The following is a 17,536-nucleotide window of genomic DNA, read 5'->3' on the forward strand; positions in this document are numbered from 1 at the left end:
CAAAGGCATTTCAGGCAGGAGACCAACTCTGACCTGTATTCAGAGATATTACAGGTGCAAGGGGAGGCACACATGCGTGGTTATATGTGTGAGCTTGGTACAAAAACACAAGATGTAGTTTCAGTGTTTGTGCTGCCAAAAAAGCCTTCACTCTCAGGAGTTTTTCACAGCCATTTGAAGAAATAAAAAAAGAAACCTAAGCGTATCCTGGGTTTACAAAAGAATGTATAGATATAACATATACATGCATAAGTTCGACCTTAACTTCAGATGCTGGGATTAACCCTTTAGCAGAAACACATTTTTGCGGGCGTTCTAAAATTGTCATCCATCAGACTCTGACAGAAGTTTTATGAAAGGCTTTCGTGAAAAATTCCTTCAGCTGCAAAATATTTGTGGTTTCTCTCGCGTGTGCCGTCTGTTTCATATCCCTGCGCAACATGATTCACACATGGACTTTTTTTAAACTGGGCCACTCAATAAACCTACATTTCTTCTCTTTGAGCCATTGAGTTTGTGTGCTGGTGTGGTTGGGGTCATTATTCTTTGGAAAGATACATTTCTGGGTTAACTTTCAGCTGTCAGACAGATGGTCTGACGTTATCTCAAAGCACCATTTGATGATGCTCAATTTGTTGTTGAATTCATTGCTTAGTCATCTCATTACATTTTTACCACTGTGCCTCACATTCGGTGTAAAGTTCACTTCCTGGAAAGCTGTGTTTTGTCTGTGGCAAACATGTCCCCATCTTTGACTTAACTGTCCGTAGCATGAGATTCAAAAATGTATGCTATTTGTCTGCATGTGTGGTGACAAACCATTACAGCAAAGCCTTACTCCACCGCACATGCTGGTCACATTTGTGCAATCTCTTTGCGACTGCACATGCATCCACTTTGAAACTAACAGTTGCGAGAGCTTTTAGTAGATCTTGAGATGAAAACCAGCTGGTTGTCACTTGAAAACGAGCCGCCTGTCGATGAAGTTCCTTTCAGTGGAATGATTTAGTTCAAATCACAGAGATCTTTTTGTAAATCCCTTGCTAGCCGGTCAGCAGCCATAGAGAGAAAAGAGGGAAAAGGGTATTTTTTTTTGGAGCCACTTGTAACTGTTCTGAGTACACTAATTGTTGTTGCAAGTGCACAAGATGTCATTTGTTCCACACTATACCAGTTTTCTCCCCAACATGCTAAATACTCTACTACAGTATTAACAGATTCAAATCCCCCCAAAAGCGCAACTTAGTTTAAACATAAACCAGGTTTCGCTCCATTTTTAGTCATGTAGTCATCACCATGGGCAACCTGGTGATGTTTGTAGTGGTCCTGGGTTCAGGTAGGTTTGGTCAGAAAGTGATAACGCAGCATTATAAGTTATAAATAACTTTGCCTGCAAAAGAGTAGGCTGTGATTAATAGTCCACCATCACTTTTGGCAGTGTCTATCACACACACACACACACACACACACACACACTGGAGGAAACAGCTCTTCAAATGCCCTGGCTATCAGTAATCTGCATCGCTAAATTATAAAGTAACCAACATTCATCATACACCTCTCTGCTATTAGGCTAAGAAACAATCAGGTAGTCTAAGGAGCTTGGAAAGAAAAGCGTCTGGACTTCTTTGAGTTGCTTGAAGACGTTTCACCTCTCAACCGAGAAGCTTCTTCAGTTCTAAGGGTCAAATGGTGGAGAGTCCCAGATTTAAACCCAAAGAGGGACAAAGGACCCCCTGATGATCCTCTACCTAATCACATGAGCCAAGGTGTGAAAGCGGGTGTGGGTCACAATCAGCCAGGGTTTCGGGTGAGCTCATTGTGAAACCTGGCCCCACCCTAACATGTGATTTCCTGAGGTCAGATGGTGACAGGATGTGAGTGGGCGTTAAGGCGTCTGGGAAGGGATCTCAAAACTGGATTATAGATGGCAGACAGTTGGTGTCGTAAACCACCGCCTCTGTTCAAAGATGGTCGCTCACAGTGGACGTAAATGGCTTCTTTCACTCCTCTTTCAAACCATCTGTCCTCTCTGTCCAAAATGTGAACATTGGCATCCTCGAAAGAGTGACCTTTGTCCTTTAGATGCAGATGAACTGCTGAGTCTTGTCCCGTGGAGGTGGCTCTTCTATGTTGTGCCATGCGCTTGTGAAGTGGCTGTTTGGTCTCTCCGATGTAGAGGTCTGGGCATTCCTCGCTGCACTGTACAACATACACCACATTGTTAAGTTTGTGTTTAGGAGTTTTGTCTTTCGGGTGAACCAGTTTCTGTCTGAGCGTGTTGCTGGGTCTGAAGTACACCGGGACGTCGTGCTTGGAGAAAACTCTCCTGAGTTTCTCTGATACACTGGCTACATAGGGGATGACAATGTTGTTGCATCTGTCTTTCTTATCCTCCCTCGCTGGTGTCTGATCTTCTTTTCTGTGCATCTTTGCTGACTTTAAGAACGCCCAATTAGGATAACCGCATGTTTTAAGTGCTTCCTTTACATGTGTGTGTTCCTTCTTTTTCCCTTCAGCCTTAGAGGGAACAGCCATGTTTTTGTCTGTAGAAACCCTCGTTGTATTTGAAATATGTCGTGGTGAGGCAGAGTGCAAATCTGATCGGGTGTGAAGTTGGTCCTGTCTTCCAAGGAGCTGTCTTCTTGTAGTCGTTTTCTGACAGTCTCCACTGCCTCCGTGGTGGGTATGCAAGTGAAGAGAGAGACTACATCAAAGGACACCATGGTTTCATCTGGGTCCAGGGTAAGTTTCTGGACCTTGTTGGTGAAGTCGGTGGAGTTCTTGATGTGATGTGGGGTGTTCCCCACAAGAGGTGCTAGGACGGTAGCAAGGTGTTTTGAGATGTAATAAGTGGCTGAGTTTATGCTACTGACAATGGGTCTGAGTGGGACACCTTCCTTGTGGATCTTAGGAAGTCCGTAAATGCAGGGTATGGCATCCCCTGGGTAAAGGCGGTGATATGTAAGGTCAATGATTTTGTCCCTTTCAAGGTCTTGAAGGCAAGCTATAACTTTCTTTTTGTAGCTGCTTGTGGGGTCTCGCTTTAAGGCTTCGTAGGTATTGTTGTCACTGAGGAGAGTAGTGATCTTTGTGTGGTAATCCGTTGTGTTTAGGACCACGGTGCACCTTCCCTTATCAGCTGGTAATATAGTGATGTTGTGGTCTTTGCTCACCGAAGCGACGGCCTTCTTTTCTTGTAATGTGAGGTTAGACGGAGGGACTTTGGCACTGGAGAGGGTGGCTGAGACTTTCATCCTGATTTGCTCTGCTTTAGCTTTATGTTGCTTTTGATTTTTGCTTTCACAGTCATGTAAACATCACAGTCACATTAAACAAAAGAGTCACAGCTTTCTCAACCAGGTTATTTACTAAACAAGCTGAAACTTCTGAAGGGTCTCTTGGCTTTTGGCCTTAGAGATAGACTAAGGAGTTCAGTCATTTTGGGGGGGCTTGGAGTGGGCTTAGAACCAGTTGTAGTTTGGAGATCCGATTAGGATGCCTCCTGGGTGAGGTGTTTCAGGCGTCTCCTATTGGGAGGAGGACATATCTCAGCTAGCTTGGGAATGCCTTGGTGTTCCCCCAGAAAAGCTAGAGGAGGTGACCAGACTAGTTGTCTTTGCTTCGACTGCTGCTCCTGTGACCTTAACTCAGACTGATGGATGGATGGACTTTGTAGAAAAAAAATTACAAGCCTAGTTTTTAGTCTTATTTTAGTCAAGTAAAACGTTTTGGTGTTTTCAAAATCAATAAATGCAACAATTCCTATCCTGCCGCCTGCCCTTCGACAGTTGGAAACAGGACATTTTTTGCATTTAATTAATGTTTCAGTAATTAGAAAGCTTCAGGCTTCATGTACTTTATCTTGTACATGTAAAAAATTTATTTTTTCTCTATTATGGTTTAACAGTCATTAGTGTCCATTTTTTTGTCTGAAGGTTGTAGTGAGCAATAGACCTTGGCATGTTGATAGCTCACATTTCATCCAAGAGGTTTAAACAAGAAAGTTTTTACCAGTTACTCCTCTATATAAGGAGGCTCTATATAATAATTGCTGTCTGGAAACTGGAAACTGAAGAAATACAGGAATGCAATAACTTTCCATGTTATGAAAAGGTCAACAAAACGTTGTTTATTTAAATATATCAACACGCATGCTATATTTCAAAAGAGGCTCAAATGTTTACTTATCTAAATTGTGCAAAATAGCCAACAGCTATGAGATATTAAAGTATTTTTTCCAGCAGAACATCAATATCAAAGTGTTTCATGAAATCTGAAGGCCTCACCTACATTTACATAATTGCCATTTGCAGCGTAGCAGCTGAAAGCTTACAGTTAGTTGGTAAATCCTAATTTACCGTAGATTTAATGACAATTATTGCCAACTGTCATTGTAGCTCTGTTAAAGCTAATAATTGGTACTTCTGTGATATGGTGAAACCAGAAGGCAAACATTTAGTCTGTCTTGTTATTCTTATTTGTGGAAATAGATATACAAATTATTAGCTTGTTTTTTATGATAAATTAGTAAATTGTCTGTGTTTGCTTTCAAAATCTAAAACTAGTTCAGAATTTTCCTGTTTTAGTTTTTATCTCGGGAGTTATCAAGAAGCAAGTATATTGCTATAGGTTGGAAACATTCTCAGCTGTGAAGTAACTTTTACTGGCTGTCAGTGAAGCTAATGGCATTATTAGCTATAGCTAGCTATAACTCCTGTCTTGGGTTAGTCAGATAATACAGCATTTATCAAATGTTGATATAACTACTTTCAGCAATTACAGGCAGAAGAATTAGTATAACAATAACTTCTGAACATTGAAAAGGGTGATATATGTGAATATACAGTACAAGTGATCCTTCTAGCCATGCATAGCTTAGCTCTGATGCTAAATGTTTCAATATAACAGTAAACAGTGGAAAGATCAGGTTGATGATAGACATTTGTGCACAGCGAATGATTACATTTTAGATCCCCTGTCTGGTTTATGACCAAATTCCCATTAGCCTCAGCTGTGTTCAGTCTTTAATGGTAATTTTTAGAAATGTAAGCGTGCTAGCACACAAAGTAAACCATAACATCAGTGTCATCCTTGTGTATACTGCATTAGAAAATGCTTCATTTAGGAAAAGCAAGTATTCAAAATACATTCACGGCATGACCTTGCCTTACTTAATGTATTCCTTTCCTATCTGACACCCACTCACTCTCTACTATCCAGATTAGCATAGAAATGTGATGATATAATATAGTGTAATGTCAGGCTTCATGGGGCTTTTCTAATGTGCACACTTTTTGAGTCAGTCCCCGCTCTCGGTGCTCCCTGAAAAACCTTCAAGGAAATCTCTGTTCACCCCTGAATTCATGCGTGCAGGCTTCATACTCACCACAGAGACATTACGCCTCTGCACGCAGCGTGGGCATGTGTATGTACACATGCGCTGAGATTGTACACACTCTCAAATCAATTCCCCTTAGACAAGATTAGCCAATCTAGCTTCATTACGCTTCATTAAATAGATAACATGTGACGCGCTCGCTCAGTGTGCAGGATGTATTCTCCTGTGGGCGCAGACAAAGATGTGTGAAATGTAATTAATTGTTTCTTTACACAATACGTCTCGTTCCATTAATGAAAGTGATTGAGTTGCTCTTTATACACTCCAGGTTAGACTGGTGACAGTTCATTTCTACATTTTAACTAGTCTAGCTACTTCCTCTCATCTTGTTCAAATTTGCTCCTCTCTTCACTTTCTGTCTCTTTTCTTTGATCTTTTGCATTCACCTGGTCCCCCCACCCACCCAGCACTGAAAACCAAAGTGCTGAAGAAGATAGTGAGCTTCAAGAGAATTTCCATGGCAACAGATTTTCAATCATACCTCTCCAATAACATTGCTCTGACAGTTCGTCCAGGGAGGGCTGAATATGATGTGGCTTAGACTTTGATCACGATCCCACTGATCTTTCAATCAACGTCAGATAATACTGAATCTCAGCTGACCTCCATCTCCATTAAGCAGCTGATTTAATCATTTAGCTTTCTCTCAGTTTCAAATATTGAGACTGCACACTGGGTTATAGATATCTGAAGGTATAAAATAATGCGACTAATTTCTATGCAGTAGTCATTACCTGGGGTTTTTCTCTGAGATTTATTGCAGAGATGTCAAAAGCAAAACTCCCATTGTTTGACTAACCTCCCGTGTCAGAGTCCCTGACACTTTCTCAGGGTTTCTCAGGGTGAGCGGTTCTGGGTTTCACAGAGCCTGAAGCCCCTCGCTGCAAACTTTAGCGTGGTCTTGCCCACAGCTGAGACCGCTGACATTTACTGTTGTTACAAACAGCACATTTTCTCACTCACCCTTGAGATCTCCCCTCTGCAATTTATTTCCACCACCACTATTCCATCATCCCACATTTCTTTTTAGATTAAGTGAAGTATCAGTCGATGTTGTAGTAGATATTATATTTCTCTTGGTCCTCGGAGAGTCCCTCTCCAATGCAGATAATTGCATCTTTTTTGAAGAAGAAGAAATTCACCAAGATCTGAACTTTTGGTTCATCTGCTTTTTCAAGAAGTTACTGCAATTTCCTAAAACTTCATTTACCATGAGGTGTAGATGTGTAGAATGGATACTGAAGTAAAGCTTGTCATTTTTGTTTGTTTTTTGTTTAGACCCAAATTATCACATATCAGTCCAGTTAGTTCCGATGTCATACATGCAACACATGAATTAATTGTGATATTACACACAATGATAGCACCACCTCTATGACTGAAGATGAAACACAGTTAGCATGGTAGCACATCAAAGAATGTGCCATTGTTACCTCCTGACCCCACCCATAGATCTCTAATAAGACATAGCAGATCTTTCCGAATGAGATGCCGAGCCACTGTGTTCTTTACATGGGTAATTAGCCGGATTGCTCGTTAAACAATTAGTCCGATATCTCCCTGGTAGTCTCTGTGCACTCTGTTCACACACTTTGTCGGACATTTGCAGATGCCATTCCTACGTTAATTGAAGCTTTCAGACAAAGCAACTAATTCAAGTCAGCGTAACAAGTTGTTGAATATTAGCTGCACTTTCACCTGTACAGTCCATCTAAGTCAGTTGGAATTTTTGAGCATGAGCCGACTGTGAATTTAAATGTTTGCTTCTGTTGTGGAATATGAGCATGAACGCATCCTATAATTTAAAATTGTCCCTTATTTATTTAGGCCTTTTTCTTGAGTGAGCCTCAAACAAATTTATGGTGTCAGTGTGCTGTGAGTGCAGTGCATGTGTGATGTGTGGCTACAAATACCTGTTTACTGGTCCAATTGGGACGCCGTACATGACAATTCCTGCAAATCCAAAAATCCCACAGGCACACCTTTGTGACTGACCAGGTGTGTGGAAATGAGAAGGCTTTGTCTCACTCGAGTTGCAGTGGGTGTGTGTGTGTGTGTGTTCACAGCCTAGTGCTACATCAGTAATGCCTAAGGGCAGAGACTACCTCAAAGTGCTCTCCGTTTCCCAAGTGTGGCTAATTAGTGCAGCTACGAACAAGGACAACACTTCACATAAACAAATTTACTGCAACCAGACTGTCACCTTTGAAGATATATGTCATATCACCTTGAAATGTGAAATAAGACAAAGTTGGAAAGAAATACATACATTGCATAATATTTGAGCCCCAAAGCTTCTACTATATTTAATATCTGAGTCAGATTGGCCATTTTGTCTTTCATTCTAAACGTGGCCATGCAAAGCGTGGTGGAGTGGGCGGCAAAATAATGGCAGTAATCTTATTAAATCATATATCATGAAAACACTGGTGAATTCTGTTTTGTTGGTTGTTATGTAAACTATGGGGGAAAAATCAGTCTGAGCGTATATTAAAAAAGGCTTAAATAAACTGCACACAGGAGCGTCACACATTCAGTAAAGTGACTGAAGTGTAATGCCATGTGGCTCCATGCAGCTTTTTGGCTATCTGAGCTGGCTGTTTCTTGGCTGAAAGCAGACTTCCCACACTGAGCTCATCAAAGAAAAAGTCCAGCGCAAAGCCCCTCAAAGCAGCAACACAACTTTCAAGAGGCCCTTCTCGTACCCAGGGAGACAAATACTGCCATTTTGTACGGAGCATGTTGTGGAGACGAGTCCCATTGTTAGCTAAATTTAGTTCTTCACCGGCAGCGACGTATATTTTGGGTCATAGTCATGTTGGAAGACAAAGTGACCACCCAGACTCAGTTATGCTGCTGATTGCTTGACATGTTCACATATTTCTTCCTTCATGATTCCTTCCACTTTGATGAGATTCCCACTTCCAGTCTTTGAAATCTTTGGCTTCCTACTTCTGCGTGGCTTTCTTTGAATTTCTCCATGATACTTCTCACCTCAGTTGACACTTGGAAACTCTGTGACAACTCTGTGGATCCATCTCCTGCTTTATGAACATCAGCGGTTCTTTTTCTCAAGTCTAAACTGATTTCTTTTGTCTTTGACAAATTTGATACTTTCTAACTAACAGCTCAAACTGTCGCTGAAGTTTTGATACTAGGTGTAAATTGGAAAATAACACTCATTTTTAACTTAAGCTTTGAGCATTATAGAGTTTAAGCACATCATGGCAGTGGTTTGTGCTCTGGCTCACTAAAAGGCTCAGTTGTTTAGGGGGGCTAATAATATAGATTCTTGTAATTTGAGTTTCTTCTGAAATAATTCTGTTATTGTGTAAAAATATATTTTTTAATTTGCCTTTTAAGGAAAAGTAGGATGTTTAGAAATGCTATGGTGAAAATCCCATGCTCTGTTAAAAAACACTTTGGAAAATTTTTAATAATTTTGTTTGATTGCCTTATATTGCTTCCTTAGCCGGCAATCATCTTGTGCTAAACAATCCAGGCCTCAGAAGTCTTCAGTACAGAACAGGATCTCAGCTTGTTTCGTTTGCTTGTGCTTGCTCTGTTTTTTCCACAGCACAGGACAGAGGCTCTCTTGTGTCTTGTAGACACTTAGGTTCATGATTGTTGGAAGTGGCAACACACTCTCCGCTCACATGACATACAAATTTGTTTGAATACTCAATACGGAAATTTTTATAGCAACAGCTGTTGCTGAGCAAATCTTGGAATCCCTTGCTTGAACCCTACATGAACCTGCACACTAGCTTGACCATGTCCATGCATAGTGTCTTTTCCAAAATTTAACCATGTACTTTTTCTTCCCTGAAACCTCACAATCTTATTTTATTATTATTTTTTGCCGAAACATTCCCAAGGAGTCAAAGCAAAACTAAAAAGCAACGAATGAGTGAACAGTAAGCTTCCAAATGGGACACAAACCCCACATCTTCGCAGCTTATGCATCACTAATGCCAAGGAAAACCTTGTGCATCTGACAGAACAGCCGTATTTGATGCATTCGGATGAGAACACCTCGGGTTTAACACAAATAAAATAGGGCATGTTAATTATTGAGCTTAAGACTTGCTGTTTTCTGCTGTTTTCATCTTTTTTGCTAAGCCAGGCTTTTGGCTTCGGAAATAACAGCAGTATCAATTTCCACAATATGTTGAGCTGTTCCTTTTAAAATTGAACGGCACTTCATTAGTCATTGTTTTACAACTGATCATACAGCAGAAATCCATCATTTAGTCAGTTTCTCTGTCACTTTAATTTGTGTACCCTCCCGCTCTGCCTGCTCTCTTTGTTCCTCTCCCTGGTACCTCCTTCACTCATGCCTCCACCTCTTTTGTCTTTCTGTCTCACTGCAGCTGAGCCGTTGGACGGAGAAGAGTACCTGGACATTATAGGCATCATGCGAACCCAAGCAGGCCGCTATGAATGTAAGGCCAGCAACGACGTCGCCACTCCCGATGTCAAATACGTCAATGTGATTGTCAACTGTAAGTAAATACAGAGCGCAGTGCGTGCTTTATTCCAAACTGAACACTGATCAATATCCTCGACACATTTAATGTCAAGCATTTAATATGATGATACACTCGGTGGATAAAAGCCTATAAAAGTCAAGATTGGAGGATAGGCATATGGGTAGAAGCATATAGAGTGTAACAGTATGACATGGAGTGAAGGACGTATGTTGAAAGTTTTGGAGCACCCTTCAATCTTCTCAAGATGAGTCCAGGTAGAAAGAGAAGCTTGGTAACATTGATTGCAGAAGTCATTGCCATGGTAATTCTCACATAACACATCATCATTTAAAGGATACTTCAAACTTCTAAACAAGACCACGTAATCACATCCTTTCCACGGTTTATATCCTGACAAGTGTTAATACACTCATCGGCTGTTCAGGATTGATGAAGAGCTCATGAGCCATCACAAACCAACACCTCCCCCGAAGAGAAGTTACAGAATTCTCTTTGATCTGAATAAATCATGGATGGCTGTTTGCCCAAACCGCACTTTAGCCAACACTGAGTGCCTGAATTAAATGATAAAGATTGTTTTATTAAACCATTTCCTATCCTGACTGGAAAATGGGCATTAATCCACTTGGGACACATTTTTGGCCATTGGGATGGAAAATGATTATGTGTGGATGATGAATGCTAATATACTTGATAAATGTGAACTCAGTCGATTAAGTTCACTGATTAATCGAGACCTGGATAATCTGTTTGACATCGTTTTTTGAGCTGTAAGAGCTAAAAGTGGAGCAAAATCTTACACTGAATCTACAAAATGTGGCAAACACTCAACTCACAAGTCGCAAAAAGTTGATTCTGTTCACCTGGACGTTTGCAGTGTTTTCAGTGGGAGAAACGTTTCGTCACTCATTCAAGTGACTTCTTCAGTCTCAGCTGACTGCAGGTTTCCCCAACCTTATAAACAGAACTGAACCTAGAGCACTAAATGAACAACAGGCTATAAGGTCAGTACCTTGATCACTGATTATTATGCAAAATATCATGACCATTGATCAGCAATTGTTTATAAGGTTGGGGAAACTGGCAGTCAGCTGAGACTGAGAAGTCACTTGGATGAGTGACAAAACGTTTCTCCCACTGAAAACGCTGCAAACGTCCAGATGAACAGATTCAACCTTTTTAGTTACCTGGATGATTGAGCATGCATCAAGTCAACTCACAAGTGTTTGTAATTAAATTCAAATTTCCTTTGCACCACACTCACAGTTCTGCTCAGAAGTTTATGTACAGTCATTGTGGACTTGACCGTCAAGGTCATTTGGGGATTTAACGATTTCTTTGAACTGTTCTTTTTCATGACTTGACTTTTTAATAACAAAAACTGGGAGCACAAGTTTGAATGTACTTTGGATTTACTTTGAATTTACCTCCACTAATATCTGGTTTAATGTTCCTAAGCAAATTGCACCTCAACCAGATGCTACCAGGGTTCTGGCATTCTGGTTGTTATTTCTCTTGACAGAATCGGTAGAGTTCATTTAAATTGGTTGGTTTCCTGGCACAGACTCTACTTTTAAGCCCAGTCCACAAATTTTCAGTGGAGATGAGGTTGGAGCTTTAAGTCATTACAATCATTAAGGACATGCGCTGTATAAACATTCCACTCTGGAAAAGAACAGTTGAAAGAAGTCATTAAAAGACTCGAATTACCCCGACATTTATACCCATGATGAGTGTATGTAAACTTCTGACCACAACTGTATATTAGTAATGCTGTTCAGACATGCTTGTCACTATATTAGTCTGACTATTTCAAAGATACCTATCCCCACACATTAACGTGTGACTTATGTCAGCATTGCGTGACTCTGCAGATCCTCCAACAATAAAGAAAACCCAGAGCTCCGAGACTCCCGTGGGCCGCAACGGGACACTGCGGTGTGAAGTAACCGCAGTCCCCACACCAGAGTTCGAATGGTACAGAGACGATAAAAGGTAAAAGCATTACCCACTTGTTTTTTTTTTGTTTTTTTTACACTGCAAACCACACTACACACTACTAGAACTGCATAAACAGTGACTTGAAGGAGAGATAACACAACATTCAGCTGTCAAGATCAAATTTCAGTGAAAAATGCAGGCAGTCTAAAGTTGCAGATAAATAGAGTTCACATAGTGGCTCAAGTTCAGGTTGTAATCTCAGCCTGTGTGTTTTCTTTGCCTCCACAAAGGCCAATCAAGGGCTAAGAGTGAACTAAAATATTAATACAGTTGAAACAACAACATCAGGCGCATACAATCAAGCTGTGTACCAACAACCCATTACATAGAGGGCAAGCCATCAGCCTCCCTTACCACAAACAACCATGGCAACTCACTGACTGATGGTAATGAACTCCTGTAGTGTTTCAAGACGGAAAACCTTCTCTCATTTAAAATGACTGGAAACTGCACAGTCCTGGAGAAAAGCCTTCACGATGTTTGAAACGCTCATACTCAACGTGCATTACAATCCTCTCCTGGAACCTTTTTATTTCTGATCATTATTAATTAGTTACAGCTAAAGTGCTGCTGGTCACAGGCATCTGATGAAAGCGTGCGGAAATGACTCTGAATGGACTTGACCTCTCTTGGCCCAAGGCAGTCAGAAAACTTGATTTATGTTGTTGGCTTTGCACCTAAAGTAATCATAGAGGCTAAGAGATTTTATAAGAATTAAGGCGCGAGTAATGAATTAACTCACTGTATGAGCTGTCTTTAAATAACAGCAAGGTCCTGCCTGTTGTTGTGCATTAAAAACAGCTTCCATCAGTATTGTTCTGCATGGTTTGTCCTGAGTTGATCCCTTCTCAGCCTCTAAGTGTTTTTTTCATATTTTCAGTGCTAGGCATGCTCTGTATTATGACCCAGTGGTTATAATGGATTGCTTTGATTCCTTTGTCAAATGTGCTCTTACAGTGGTCCCCATTGTCACACCCTTGTCTGGCTTTGATAACATCGTCCGTGTAGTTCATTGGTGACTAATCACCCACTTTATCGTTCACTCTGCTGCTATTCTGTTGTTAATTGAACATCGCAGCAGTGGTTTCTGTGACATTCTTTTGAGAAGAGAAAAACGACACCAGATCGGCCTTGCTGCTACTTTATATGGTGTAGCTGCTGAAAATCTCAGAAACTCTTTTCCTTTTCTTTTCTTTTTTACTGAAAGTAATTCCACTGAAATGGAAATCTGGATCCCTGCACTGTACTGTCTCCTGTGAAATTGCCAATTGTGTGACCAGACACAGATGTTTATTGGAAAGCTATCTCTTTTAAGTGTCATGCGTGTGCCTGAAAAACACTTGAAGAGGAAGGAAATGTAATGACATTCAAAGGGAATGACAAGCCAGTGCCTCAGTTTCAACACTTGTCATTTAATAACCTGAGAAATTTCCTCCTCAGCTGCAGACTCAACGTCTGAGTCAGTGTGGGAACGCAGAGGGCTCGACGGGAACAAGCTAATGATAAGAAAAAATAAATAAAGACGAAAAATACATGCTGCGCAATTTCACTCACGCCCAAAGTGCAGCAGTAAAAGTTCACCGAAGACTGTAGGAAAAATATTGGAAAAGTGTTATCACAGATATACTCTCTAAAGCAATAGTCCTATCATGACAGTGCTTGAAAAGAAAGATTAATGATAGCTGAAATATTTTTGCATTATCTGTTGTTTCCAACTTTCATCCATCTCAGTTGTTTTGTCCCGCAGAGGATTTTGGCCGTGCGCCTATTCATGGCACCCTTCTTCCTCTACGCCAGTGGAAAATGTTATTGCTCTTTCTCCTTGGACGATGGTGATATTAATGCACGATAATAATATCATTTATCTTTGCTTGGCTTTTTAATTTTACTGCCCCACTCCCCAATAATCAAACCTAATGCACTGTAGCCCGTTGTGTCTTATTTACTTGATTCTTAACAGGAGGTCTTGCTCCTGCGCTTGTTTCCTCCTTAATTAGTTTAACCTCATACGCACACAGATTATCAGATAATATCTGCATTTAAATTCAATCTTATGCAATGGGCTGTTGCCCAGAATTTGATTCTCATATGGCACAGATGGGGTTAAAGGTGTAAGATTTAGGTGTCAAAATTGCTATCTACCCTTGCATCCTCATTTCCAGTTGCCTACTGTTCATGTCCGCAGACTTCAAGTAAAAGATTATCATACCACCCGCTTTGGAAAAGTGCGTACTTTCTAATTTTCAGCAGGGGTTTCTTCTTATTCTTCTTTAATCTGCTTGCATAAAATCTATAGCTCCAACTGACAGTGAAAAGGGTGAACGTATGTGAGAGAGATGATGCAGTCAATGTGGAAATGCCTTAAACCTGCATTTTATCTGAAGGCCACCAGATGGCGATAGCTGTGGTTGCAAAAAGATTTTAGTCCTATAGAAATCTTGGGGAAAACAGCTTTCCATCTTGATTTCTATTAACACAAGAGAAGATGGGGCAAGTGCACTTTTACACTTTACTGGTTTGGTTTGCTCTGTTTTGCTTTTACCAGTGGCAAATGCTAATCTCAAGGCTTCAAAACGGGACTTCAGAAATCACTGGATTGTTGCTACATCCATCTTTAATTCTGTCTATGGTGGCTCCCTTGATGTCTTACCTCACTAAACATTATTGATGAGGTTTTAGGTTTTAGGTTTTACATTGTTTAAGGATCTAACCAAAAGGATGATGTCCTAGTGCACTGACAGCTGCTTTTAGCAAACCTGTAGCTAGCTAACTAATCCAACGAGTGTTTGCTCGTTAAGTTGGTTAAAAGCATCTTCTGCTATTTTAGTGTAATACATAATATTTCTGTATGAATTACATTGAAATTAGAAGAGGCCTAAAATATGTAATATTGGGTAAAAACAGGTTTCAGTAAAAGACAAATGTTCTAGTCGAGTGCCCCGGCCTTGACAGCTAAATACCTGTAAAAGATAAACAAGGTTCTTCAAGCTACACTGAAGTAAGGATAAACATTAAGCTCTAATATTAACAATAAAACAGTTCAGGATATTGCTCTTATTATTCATATTTATAAACATATTCAAATGTTATACATTAAATTTTAGCAACATCAGAAAAGGCTTTGATAATAACACCTTGATTTTGGCTAATGAAACCATACCTTTGCTAATGTTCTCAAGTTCTTCACTGACCCAGATTAAAACAAAGGAAGCTGTTGTAGCTGATGAGCAGTGTGCCTGATCTTTAGAAGGAACACGTGTATTCTATTTAGCTGGTGTGCTAACAACTGCAGCTCAGGTTTATGCTGATAAACACTGTGCACTTTTTGATTGGAAAGCTATAAAAATATCTAATGGTCATCATTCATTCTCTTCCATCTCAACTTGATGAAATCTTTATAGGTGATATCACTAATAACAACTGACAAATTAACAACTCTCCTATCCTCCTTTGATCAGATACGCTCAAAAGAAGACAGCTAAGTTGGGCAGGGAAGTGTGTTATAATTGAAAGAAAAGAACTCTTTTCTTCTAATTTCTACATTTTTTAGAAGTATATTTAAGTTCCACTGAAGTTTTCTCATTAGCTTTGGTCTTTTGTTGTGTTAAGTCTTGTTTAATCCTTCCTGTACATGGTATTTAGGTAAACAAACAGGGTCGCTTTTCTAATTAGCGAAACCTCTCAGATCTAGGATTATTCTGGTTAAATCTCATTGTATTTGATAACTTAACTCCTTTAATATTTTTATACTGTTTCTTACTTTTTTATTGGGACTCACTGATGTGCAGTAAAAGGTGTTGTAAAACAACTCTTTCAGTGGCATTACAGAGTGGCGGCCCCACACATTGCAAAGAAACTTTGCCTCCTCGTCAAAGTCAGCTTAGAAGGACTTCAGGATTTTTTGTAATCACTTCCTCTCCCGGGTTTGTTTTATCCCCTCCAAAAAAAACAAAACAAAACACAGCAGCTCGCCTGGAACGGGACTGAGGCACCAATTTTCGGTTCCAAAAGCTTTGCTCTCACCTGCACCGAGCAAACTGAGGAAACAAACAATCCAGAGTTTGAACAAACTGTTTGGCACGAGCTGGTGAACACACAACGAGGTGCTGAACTCTGAGCAGAGAAGCTTAACTCCACTAAAACTGCAAACATCCATCTTCTGTCAGTCTCGCTGAAATCTCCTCAGGTGATGAATTGAAATTCATGCTATGAAACAGAAATGAGCGTTACTTCACAACGCCTCTGACTTTGCCGGTCTCTGAGAATCTTCACAGTGCTTGAAGACCCAATTAGCCTCAGCAGAGACAGATACATCATGAGTTTAGAGCAGTGATAATGCTACCTGGATGTCATGACCCTTCCTGCACTTTTTGCATTCTCCCACTGCTTCCACATGATGGAATTTGAATCAAGTTGTAAATCAGTACACTACAAAACTTAGAATCAGCATCTGCCTATCTCCAAAAGCATCTAAAGTAGGATGCTTCTCCTGCTCTTTGAACAGTGATTCACTCCATCCGTGCTCCTGACATGAGAAAATCCAAACTGAGTTGTCAGCTAGCGTGACAGACGGATATGTTTGTTGTTTTGTCAGCTGACGCGCGGCTGTCACAACTACCAGAGCATTTTCAATCATCTCTGGGTTACAAGTCTCAGCAGGACTCTCCTCTTGATTTCATTTATCACTGGCCCTGAATCATGACAGACCTGTCACTCTCCTTGGCGCTGATAACCTACTTTAGATGCTCCCACAGGCTGCGGAATCTAATCTGTTGTCCGATGATTTGCTTTGGTCTTTCATCTGTCCCGGTCCGAGACTGCAGCCCTCGTGAGCGCACCACATGCCCTCTGCCAAATAAACGGGGTCAAATCATTTCAGTTCAGGGTTTTATTGTAGCTTCCTTGCATTAGGAAACAATGGTTGGAAGATATCCAGTAGAGCTCTGCTGCCCTCTGCCTGTGAGGAAAATCATCAAACATAAAAGCGTCCCTCCAAAAATAAAGGGGGGGGGGGGGTGAAAAAAAGGTTGACATCCACAGCTCCTGCCAAATTTGAGATAATATATTCCAGTGTATTATGCCAGATGAAGAACCTGGCAGACACACAGGCATATTTGAGGATGAACTTGAAATCAGAAGTGATGGAAGTCGTGAAGCTGCGTGTGCCAACGCGTTAAAAGTTAAAATGTTGAGCTCCATAAATGCAAATATGGAGAAGGTGAACTCTGGGAGGACACAGATCCATTTAAAAAAATTTTGTAACATCGTAGTTTTCTGCAGCTGGTTAAGTGAACTAACAGCCTTTGTAGCAAACTGTGAAAACAAAAGAGACTTCTATCTTTTCTGTCTGCGTCCATTCAGTCTCTTGCCAGAGCATCACAAATCATGAGCTGCAATCTACTGTAAAAAAAACAAACATAGGTGTTTGTTTCCAGCTCCCTGTAGTGCTGTGCATTATCTAGATCGCTCAGCATGCTCCATACGCAGGCAGGCCTTTTTAATAGTGCAGTCACTTCTCATGAAGACACACTGGAGAATATATCTTCTGCTGCTGGCCTTATCATCAGAGAGGGAGGGGGAGACTGTGCCGGTGCACTTGCCCCATCTTCTCTTACTTTCAAACGCACACACACAATGTTCC

The 17,536-nt window shown here is 40.6% G+C and overlaps 1 protein-coding gene across 6 annotated transcripts in view; it reads left to right on the top strand.

The window, feature by feature from the left end:
* Positions 1-17,536, top strand: part of lsamp (limbic system associated membrane protein) — a 741,226-nt gene that overhangs the window by 714,756 nt on the left and 8,934 nt on the right. For 5 of the 6 annotated variants that reach the window (XM_084951574.1, XM_084951573.1, XM_084951576.1 and 2 more), the window contains 2 exons: positions 9,775-9,906; positions 11,751-11,889. In XM_084951574.1, coding sequence (XP_084807700.1) covers positions 9,775-9,906; positions 11,751-11,889 — 271 coding nt within the window. The remainder of the gene's footprint in view (positions 1-9,774; positions 9,907-11,750; positions 11,890-17,536) is intronic. The other variant, XM_084951575.1, reaches the window with a different exon arrangement.

The sequence above is a fragment of the Perissodus microlepis genome, chromosome 14, assembly GCF_051167445.1.
Source record: "Perissodus microlepis isolate ML-2025 ecotype Zambia chromosome 14, ASM5116744v1, whole genome shotgun sequence".
Lineage (NCBI taxonomy): Eukaryota > Metazoa > Chordata > Actinopteri > Cichliformes > Cichlidae > Perissodus > Perissodus microlepis.